We start from the raw sequence: 9,887 nt of genomic DNA on the forward strand, positions 1-9,887 counted from the left end.
ATACCAGTATAAATTCATTTTGAAAACCTTTAGGTTTATTTTGAAAATATAAATTTTTCACAACTTATAGCTAATGATGTGTACTTAAAACTAAATTGTTTATAACTGTACAAGAAACTAGGCTACGTTTCATGTCTCTAACAGGCAAAGTTGAAACTTTTGCGAATGCAAATCCAATTTTTTAGGGTAAGGTAATGAGGTGAGTGTGGCTTATGTTTGTGTTTTGTTTTTTAAGGCTCGACTCCTGGAGATGTCCTGGAAAGTGGTGCAAAGCGCTTCTTCCGAGATTATCACAGTTCCCAGCACTAGGAAGGCACTTCGAGTGCGGATCGTATCTGATCAGGATACAAAGGACTCTCCTCAGATCTTGCGCTGGCTGTACATGTCCGAGATGAGGCGCACAATGGTTATATCGCCAATGGTCTTCCGGAAGAACAGCTCCTCGATGGTGAAGCTGGAGATCTTGTGCATCAGCTGGACAACACCCAGCAGGGTTTGGAATCGCATGGGCTGTGCAGGATGCGTCCTCTGGATGTAGTTGTGCAGGGCACTGCGGGCATCGTTGTGCATGGCCGCCACCTTCGAGGACTCCAGCAGACCCTTCGATTCCGCCGAGGCCGAGGAGTTGGGACTACCGCTGCCCGTAAGGATTGAGCTGTTGGCCAGATCCTCCGTGGAGCTAGCCGCCGGCGGCGACTTACGGAACAGGGAAATGGCCCTCAAGCACTCGTATTCCGTGCTGTCGATATTGAGGTGGCACAACTGATTGAGCACATCCTGGAAAGCATGCACTTCGCGTGTCACCATGCCCATAATCTCACGATTGGCGTTCTCCGACTCGTAAACGAACAGCAGCTGGGCAAAGTTCATGGGCATGAGGTACTGGGCCATGGCCAGGATAAAGAACTCCTTCCAGGACTCCTCCAGCAGCAGAAGCTGATCGGGCATGGGCAGTTCCGTGAAGGCGCGCACACTCTTGATCCAGTTTACATTCTTAAACAAATGCTCGGCGGCCGTCTCCTTGATGTGCTCCGCGGCCATTAGAGGAGGCGTTGGTGGCAGTGCCCTGGTGGCCAAGGCATTCATGTATGCCGCCGTGGGTGAAAAGAAACCATGATGACCCTGATGGTGACCCGGATGATGTGGCACTCGGGGCACGGATAAATCCAACACAGCAGCAGCGGCGGCAGCTGCAGCAGCAGCAGAAGGAGGAGGCTGGAAGGCACCGCTCATGGCAGGATGATGAGGACGCTGAGGCAGGCCGGGCATGGGCATGGGCACTCCCGGGAATCCGGTCAAAGCAGCCGTGTTCATCAGGATTTCAGCGGGAATCTGCGGCATTTCGCCGGCACCCATCATTGCGTCCTTGTACATGGCCATGTGGCGTCGGAGTGTGGAGTTCCTGGGACCCCGTTCATGCTGCACCGCATCCTTGTTCATGCCCACTTCGAAGCACTTCCTCAGACGGCAGGCACGGCACTGATTCCGATGGGTTTTGTCCACCACACAGAGTCCCTGCTTTTGGGATTTGCAAACATATTGCCTCGAGCGGCGAATGCTTCTCTTGAAGAAACCGGCACAGCCGTCGCAGGCATAAATGCCGTAATGCTTGCCGGAACTGTGATCCCGGCATACCTTGCAGGGAACATGGTAAAGGATGCGACCTAAAATGGTAAAAATAATAAATATAATTATTAGTAAGAGTTTTAAAAATATGGGTAGAATTTTATAGATTTTTAAAAGCTTGGTTTTGATTTGTAATAAGATTTATTTAGTTTGTATTTTTTATAAAACAAAATAAAGACTTTTGAGGATTCCGACAACATTCCAAGGCTTTTTTATTTAAATTTCTTTTATTATTTTTTATTATATTATTTATTTTTTAGGTATACTTACTCGATGCCGCTGGCGACAGGCGCACGCTGTTGTATTTCTGATCCATCATGTCTGGCGAACCCTCCGACGACTGCATACCGATGTGGGGCGTAATTTTGGCGATTTTTTTTTATACTTTTGGGGATTAACACGAGGTTTTTCCTTTCGATTTGATTTGCACTTTTTGTTGGCACTTGGCACTAGGCACTCGTATGAGATTCTTGCGAATATTGTTTGGTCTTTGAAATATTTGATATGGATATATCCTTGATTGCTCCGATGTGGACTCGCTGAGATCACGACGGTTTGTGTTGTCTGCTCTCAACACCGGCGGGTTTTAATAGTCCTTGCAAGCGAATCCATTCATCGAGCAGTCGATCACCCTTAGGTAGAGGAAGTCCTCGTTCATTGGTCGAATTTTTGGGCCCAGGGGTTGCTAACTCTCTGCCTGCTGGGTTGCTCTCGGGAGAATCCTTCGATCCTGGCGGGCTGCCATTGCGAAAAATTCATTGAGCAAGGATGCAGCAGCCGCCGCTCATTCTCAACTCCCTGGGTTTTATGGCCTTTTTCCGCAGGACTCGCTACCTGCTCTCTCTCTCTCTCTCTCTCTCTATTGCCCTAGCTACCCTCTCTTCTATGGCTCTCTGGTTCTCCAGGCGAGAGTCCTGCGACAGTTGTTAATGAAGACACAGCGGCGGGGACATCCTTATCCATATACCATCCTTCATGGCCGGTCCTTTATGGCGCTGCCATTATTGCCGCTTTGTGATTTGTGTGAAGTACCTGTGGGTTCGCTCCTAGTTATCCTGCCAGAGTCCTTTTCGAGTGGCGATTGACGAGGCAGCGAGCGAGCAGGGGTTGAATGCGCACTATTGATTGTTTTTCATTCAATAATTAGGTTTTTATGATGCAATCATATGAAGAACAAAGGGACTCTTTAATAATAAATATAAAACAAATATTAATTGATTGAATAAACATAGTTGTAACACATAAAAATATGATTTTATTCACTTATTGAAGCAACCCAATCATTTATTTAAAAGAATCAATCGTTTCGTTCTGAAACTAAACTAAAGCTATTCCTTAGAAGATACAAATTATGATACATAATCCTTATATAGTTTTTAGGTTGCCTATTAATTTTCTTCCAATTAAAAATATTTATAAATTTTGACTTAACTTATTTTAACTTAATACCAACTTCCCTAATTCTGTAACTACCTATAATAATAATTACTAATATTTAGCTCTGCATTGAACATTTTCTCATTATGGAAATATATGTCCGTTAAAAATTAATTTATTTTTAAAGAACGCTGAATGTTTTCCTTATTTCCTTATTTTTCATAAAAATGTTTTTTTCCTAACTAAATTCACCTTATATTTTACAAAATTATTACTTATATATTTAGAATATTCTTATATTTCAGCAAGTTTTAAAGTATTTTATACATTTTACAAATTATGTTGTTTTATTTGCTTTTACATAATTTTCTTATCAAATAATATTATAAAGTTTATATATTGTTCGTTACACTTTCTAAATATTTATGTATTTGCATAAATTGATTCACATTGTGTATAGTTAAACTATTGTATTCATAATCAAATAATAAAAAAATCTCAAATGATTTTGCTTTTAATTTAACAACTTATTCGCAGACAGGTATTAATCTCAGCTTAGTACTGTAATAAATTCATTAATTATTACGTTCAAAAAGCTGTTAATAAATTCTAAAAAGCTATATATAAAAATATACTAATATATCAATATACAACTTTTTTTGCAAAGTCTAAAATTATTTATAACATTTATTTTTATACCCTTGCAGGGTATTATAATTTTAGTTATAAGTTCCAAATATAGTGAAGCAGTCATTTCCGACCCTATAAACCATATACATATATACTTGATCAGTGTGATCTGCCGAGTCTATCTAGCCATGTCTTACCAAAACAAAATTTTTAGTCAATTTTTTCAAAATTTTATAAGCGGTTACATCGTTAGAATTATCAAAAAAAATTTAAAAAATTGTAAAATAATTTTTAAATTTAAATTGAGTATGCAGATTTATGAACCTAATAAAAACTAGCACAGAGAAGTTTTCCGCATTGAAATTAATGGATTTTGGGCTTAGTTGTAATCAATTTAGGATTCGACTCGTTGGACAATTTCAAGCTGCAAGGGTATGTGAGCTTCAGCTATCTTAACTTTATGTATAAAGATTAAAATATGCCTAAACTATAAATAAAATTCAATTCAATTAAAACTCGAAAACGTAGATCTAAATTAACAATAAACCGGCTAAAGTTGAATTGAAATAGGAGATATAGTAATATATATATAGACATATCTTAGTAGTTCAGACTACTCCCTCTGGTAAGCCAGCTTAGGGTTGCCTTTTGAGAGCCCTCCGCCTGAGCTCGGATCGGATCGTCTGGGCTCTGATCGGCTTGGCTTGGAATTGGATTCATGGACTCAAGTGGCCAGTGCCTCTGATCTCCCGAGTCCGCGAGCGTCGGGCCCAGCCAAGTCCGGAGGACCCAATCCTAATCGCGTGCCGCTTAAGCAGATTACAGAGCATAGATCACAGATCAGAGATCACGGATCCCAGAAGTGCTGCCTGGCAAAAGGCTGCTGCTAGATCAAGCTTTCTCTGCCGGAGGATCAGTGGAATTCGAAAGAAAGACATTGCACGAGTACGCAGGCTACTTAATAATGTTAAGCAAGATCCCGCAAGTCTGGTGCGATTTGCTGGCCAACGATCCTGATCCCATAGTTCTGCCCATTCCCGATCGCATCCCGAAACGTGGGAACAGTCAGGGCAAAGATGCAAATGCCAGACGAGACTCATTTGATACATGACAGACACTTGAAAAGAGCAATTATATATTTCGATTCGTATTACGGATGCGTAACTTGATCAATAAAACGCTCGACATGATATCATCACCCCGGGGGTTGCAATTCCTCGTTCTAATTGGACTGTCCAACCCTTGATGTTCATGATGATGATGTTGTACTATAGATTCTAAATAATAAGTTGAGGGTGGTTAGTTGGAACTCAGGTGTGCTGTATGGGAATGTGCTTGCGTGCAATGCTATGCTGATCATTAGCCCAACTCCCTAGGGGGAGGATGCTCTACTAAACCAGATGACGATGACATATCAATTCCTGGACAATAACTGACCATTCGAAAGGGAACTTAATTGTGGGAACTCATGAATATTCATAGAAATATATAGGAAGGAGGCTGCATCTCCAGCTGTCTGATCTTCCCACGCTGAGTCAAGCTTCGATGGGTGTCTCTTCAATTGTAGTTTATAGTTGAAAGTTATGAATGATAAAAGAGGTTATATCATACAATAAACGTTATAACTTTAGGAAGTTAGGGAATTGGTGCCTGCTGCAATTTCCCCTTTTCCCAATTCATTCACTTCAAGTACAGCTCCCGATCTTAATGAACTCGTAACGCCGGCGAGCTGCTAATCCGCCGGATTAGCGCTAAATCCACCACAAGAATTGAAACAGCAGTCACCGGCAGGTCACAATATCTCTCCTGTATATGATAATTTACCTGTGTCCAGGTAGACCCACTCCAGCCGCCCACGCCAGCCGCCCATTCAAGGACACACACAAAAAAAGTGAATTAAAAAATTCTTGGAAAATTTGCGACTTTTTAGCAAAAGGGTTACTTGGGAGGTACATAGAACTGAGAGTGTTTTACTTCATCTAGTTAGCACCTTTTTGTCTTCGAAGAATGCAGGTAGCTACCGTTCACTTGGCTTCGATTTTTATGTCACTTTCGCTTTGGATTTTTATTATTCGCCTGGCGAGTGCAAGAAAGGGTTACGACGCCACACAACTAATTACAGTTCGGGCTAAAAAGAAAGACAGAATGGAAAAGGGTTAACTATGGCCCCGGGGAAAATCACTTCATTTACACATTGAAGGTGGAAAATTCCCTCGCTCGCTTTTATGGCCCAAAAGTTGCCGCCGTTCGTTCATTGAGCAGAGCAAGGATCTTCTCGAGGTACGAACTACTCCTTCTCCGACCCAATGGTTATTCCCCAGATCGGATACCGATGGTCATTATGAATCGCGCCAGACTTTTGATGGGAAAGACCCGGAATGTCATTAGGTGAATGTTTTGTTCTAGTTTTATGGCTTGTCGCTATCTGGTGCACCACGGAAAACGTGGTCGGTTGAGTTTTACACATGCTCGTGGCACTCCATCGACATATTGCAGTGTAACCAGGCTCAGATTTGCATAAAAGAGTTAAAAATAGTATGTAATTTAATATTATATCGGGAAGGGTCATTTTTTGCACTTCTAAGGATATTTTAATCTATGGTAATCAGTTTTTAAGGCACTTAAAGACACTTTTATATCTTACACGTCATAATAAGTAAAGAAAAAATCTAACCATAAGATACTAAATATAACAAGAAAGAAAAAACACATATATTACAAAAACGTTACCCAGACCCCTATACATCATAAATGAAAACCCTTTCAAACAAACCGTCACCCAATCAATTTCCATGTCTAAATATGACAACCGACAATTATGTCTTTTTGGCGCCAAGAAGACAAACAATCCCAAGTTTTTGGCGCTGGGATTATGCAAATACACCCAGAAAGTGCGGAAATGGTATCCTTTGTGGACGACTTCCGTTGGAATGAGACAGCAAAAGTTCATAAAAGCAAAAAGCATGTCAAACCCAAGACGAAAAGTGCAAACAGAAACAGAGGGGAGATAACTCCGGTAAACGAGATCCACAGGAAGCGACTCGAAAATCACGTCAAACTGAAGTGCAAATGGGGTTCCCATTATCCCAACGGCAGGAAGTGAACTATTAGACCCTTAAAAAAAGAGACATAACTAGGAAAAGCGCAATAATTGAATCAGAAAAGTAGGGACGGAGGCGAAGATAAGCAATCTGATCTTGAGAAATCATGTGAACAATTCGAAAACATGAAATTAAAGTGCTCGAATGTCCTGGAGGACATTATGACGCAAAACCGTAGGAGATGCAGGCAGAAAGTTGAGCAACTCTGGTAGGGATCGGGGGTTCGAGCATCAAGGTTCCCAGCACTGCACGTGCAAAATCAAATCCAGATAAGTTTCATATTCGTGGCCGCCACGGAAACGCGGCCAGGACAATGGGACACACCTCCAGGACTGCCGGCCGAAGATCGGCGACTCCCGACAAAACCCGATATCCCAATACCCACTACCAATCCAAATCCGAATCCGATGCGAGATCCTCCGCCAAGATCTCCAATTTCAGGCTGTTGAATTCCACCGAGTTTTCATGCAACAGGAGAGCGGAGAGGAAACAAGTGATGAAGTCGCTGCTTCCATTTCAATTTCAGCTTTGACTGTTGTGTCCTGCACTGAAAGAAATACTGTTTAAATGAAAATATGTTAAGAAAATTAAATAAAGTTATTTGGAAAATTAAAATACATTTTTATGACATTGGTTTTAGTATTTATTAAATTTTATTTGCTATATGCTTTGACTTATTTTATTTTAAACATATAACTAAAATAAGCGAAGAATTATTTCAATGTATAGAAATATCTACACCCTATTTAAAAAATATATTTTTAATTATTTAAAGACTTAGTGTTAATTTTTTCCAGTGCCTATTATTTTGGAACCTTGCATAAGTGCCAGTGCCTCCGTTTTGAGTCTGAATCTGAATCCCAGTCTAAGGGGCCTTTTGTGGTCCTTCCAGAGGAGCCTCTTTGTTTCGCTCTCAACATTTGCCAGCCAACATAACTTAAGGACTTTTTGTTTGCCTTTTTTACAATTGCGTCCCAGCTCGATGCTGCCGCTGCTGCTAAGTAGGATGTCCTGTTCGCCGTTGTCCTTTTGTTTTTCTTTCGGAGATCCAGCAGATCGAGAACCAAAAACCAGGCCACGTCTCGTTTGCATCTTAAGCCCGAAACAAAGATTATGTCATACGCAGATCACGTCGCCTGGCAACTGGAGATAGGAGCCGTCTAATATCGAGGCTTTGTACATTGCGTTACACTTCTCACGCCCCGGGGCCAAAATAGTTGGCGAAAGTTTCCGATTTCACTCTCAGATATTGCGAGAAATTTTACACATTTCCTGCAAAAATTTCTATGAGTAAAATGTGTTTATGTTTTCACTTTCCCAACAGCAGATAAACCATCTCTACGAAGGGCCCACCGGATTTGTGCCACTTTTCCGGCTAAAGGTGTTTACTAGATTTCCAAAGATATTGCATTAGCAGCGGCAACTTTCTTTGATTAGATTAGAACTTCACATTTTTGTTTCATTTTAAATATACATAGTACATCCAATGTATTTGAGAAGGCACTCTAGTTTTTTAGACATATATTTATATATATCTTTAATTTGTAAATATTTTAAGAGGGATAATTTTAACCGATTGTAGTCTCATTAAATATGATCTATTATTTGAATCCGTCTTTATAATTTCTTTAAATGCTGTTTAAATGTTATTTCGATTTAAATATATATTTTTTTATATAATTTAATGTACCATTTCTGTTATATTTCTCCTTTTTTTAAACTTCTCCCCAATCATTAATTTCCTTTTAGTTTATTAGGTTTTCCATTGCCTTTAACAAATTGAATTGAATTCAATTGATCGCATTTACACAAGTTCGTTAACCTTCAACCTTTACAATAGATCTTCGCTAGTCATCGTCATCATTATTGAATAACAACCTTTATAGCCTTTTTTTGTTGCTCCGTGGGAAGAGCCGTGGAAGCTCAGGAATCTGAAGGATCCACGGCTGATTGAAATCGAATACACAACGCTGGTTTATTATACCATTTAATTCACCTGATGGCACCTGATGCCCTAAGATTTTCCAACGAGACTTTAACAATTGATTCAACATGCGGGAAAACTCGGAATTATATATTTTTCACACAAAAAAATATGAAAAGGGAGAGAGATTTTGAATAAATAGCGAATCTTGGAACTAACTTCCACGAACTGAAAATAAAAGGGTTAGGGAAAGGACGAATGAATGGATTTCAATTTCTTTGGTATTTATTTCGGGAGTCTGAATCCTCAAGAACAAGTGGGCGATCAATCTAGCATGCGCAATATGCTTTTTGTTTCAGTTTTGAATTTATCTATCGGCAGAAGCACTGGCAACCCTCATCAAATCGCTAACTGGAGGTAGCTGAAAAAGGGGCATTCTAGCTTATCGATGGCTCTGAATCTGTAGATCTCGAGATCTAGGGATATATGGAAGGCGGAGGAGTTGAAGTTGGAGCAGGAGCTGGGGATCTATCCACAATGGACTACCAAAGAAGCGGGCACGTTGTCATCAACGACAGATTTCCATGGAAGATAGATTGCCAGAGATTCTTTGGCCATGAATTAATGAGAAAGTTGTTTAATTTTGGAGAATGATGGGAGAAATAGGGTATGCTGGAGTTCAGAGAAAGTTAAGCAAAACTTTGTATATTTGGGACTTTTAATGAAAGGGTTTTTAGTTTATATAAAAGCGAACAGGTAGACTTATAAAGTATATTTTAAAGTAGAAATGAGAAACTAAAGTGTTTAGTAAAATTAAAAATTATTTAAAGAAGAGCAAGGAGAAAGTAAAATTATAAAATTATGGATTCAGAGATATACAACAAACGAATATGGATAGACAAGATTCTTCTTTATTTTCTTGAACTACTAGCAGTTCCTTCACTTTCTAAAAACCAATACATCCATTCCTCTTAAAATTCCAAATACTAGGTATCTACAAGTCTAAAAATCACATCTTCTAACACACATTCTCTTGTGAATTAATTTTGTCGTTGATGTATGATAATTTGTTTGTGATTTGTCTACCAATTAATGCACGGTCATGACTGGGATACTGACTGGCGGCATTTTGATTTCGCCTGCCATCGCGTGGATATCGAGTTTCGGCGACGTGGGAAGCACGCACGAATTCCAGGATCACAGACCCAAATCGGCAAAAGGAGAAGAGG

General features: G+C 40.0%; 1 protein-coding gene across 1 annotated transcript; it reads right to left on the reverse strand.

Annotated features, from left to right (window-relative positions):
* Positions 1-360: 360 nt before the first annotated feature.
* On the reverse strand, positions 361-1,972 carry tll (nuclear receptor subfamily 2 group E member tailless). Its single transcript, XM_020956129.2, has 2 exons — positions 1,897-1,972; positions 361-1,664 (listed from the first exon to the last, which is right to left on the reverse strand). The coding sequence occupies exons 1-2, from the start codon at positions 1,970-1,972 to the stop codon at positions 361-363; spliced, it is 1,380 nt and encodes a 459-aa protein (XP_020811788.1).
* Positions 1,973-9,887: the final 7,915 nt, after the last annotated feature.

The sequence above is a fragment of the Drosophila serrata genome, unplaced genomic scaffold, assembly GCF_035046125.1.
Source record: "Drosophila serrata isolate PLE 108 unplaced genomic scaffold, ASM3504612v1 contig_382, whole genome shotgun sequence".
Lineage (NCBI taxonomy): Eukaryota > Metazoa > Arthropoda > Insecta > Diptera > Drosophilidae > Drosophila > Drosophila serrata.

Excerpts from the sequence above, each read along its gene's own strand:
- tll (XM_020956129.2), bottom strand. The coding sequence starts at position 1,972 with ATGCAGTCGTCGGAGGGTTCGCCAGACATGATGGATCAGAAATACAAC. Across the intron at positions 1,665-1,896 it reads CCTGTCGCCAGCGGCATCGA|GTCGCATCCTTTACCATGTT; the intron begins GTAAGTATACCT and ends TTACCATTTTAG.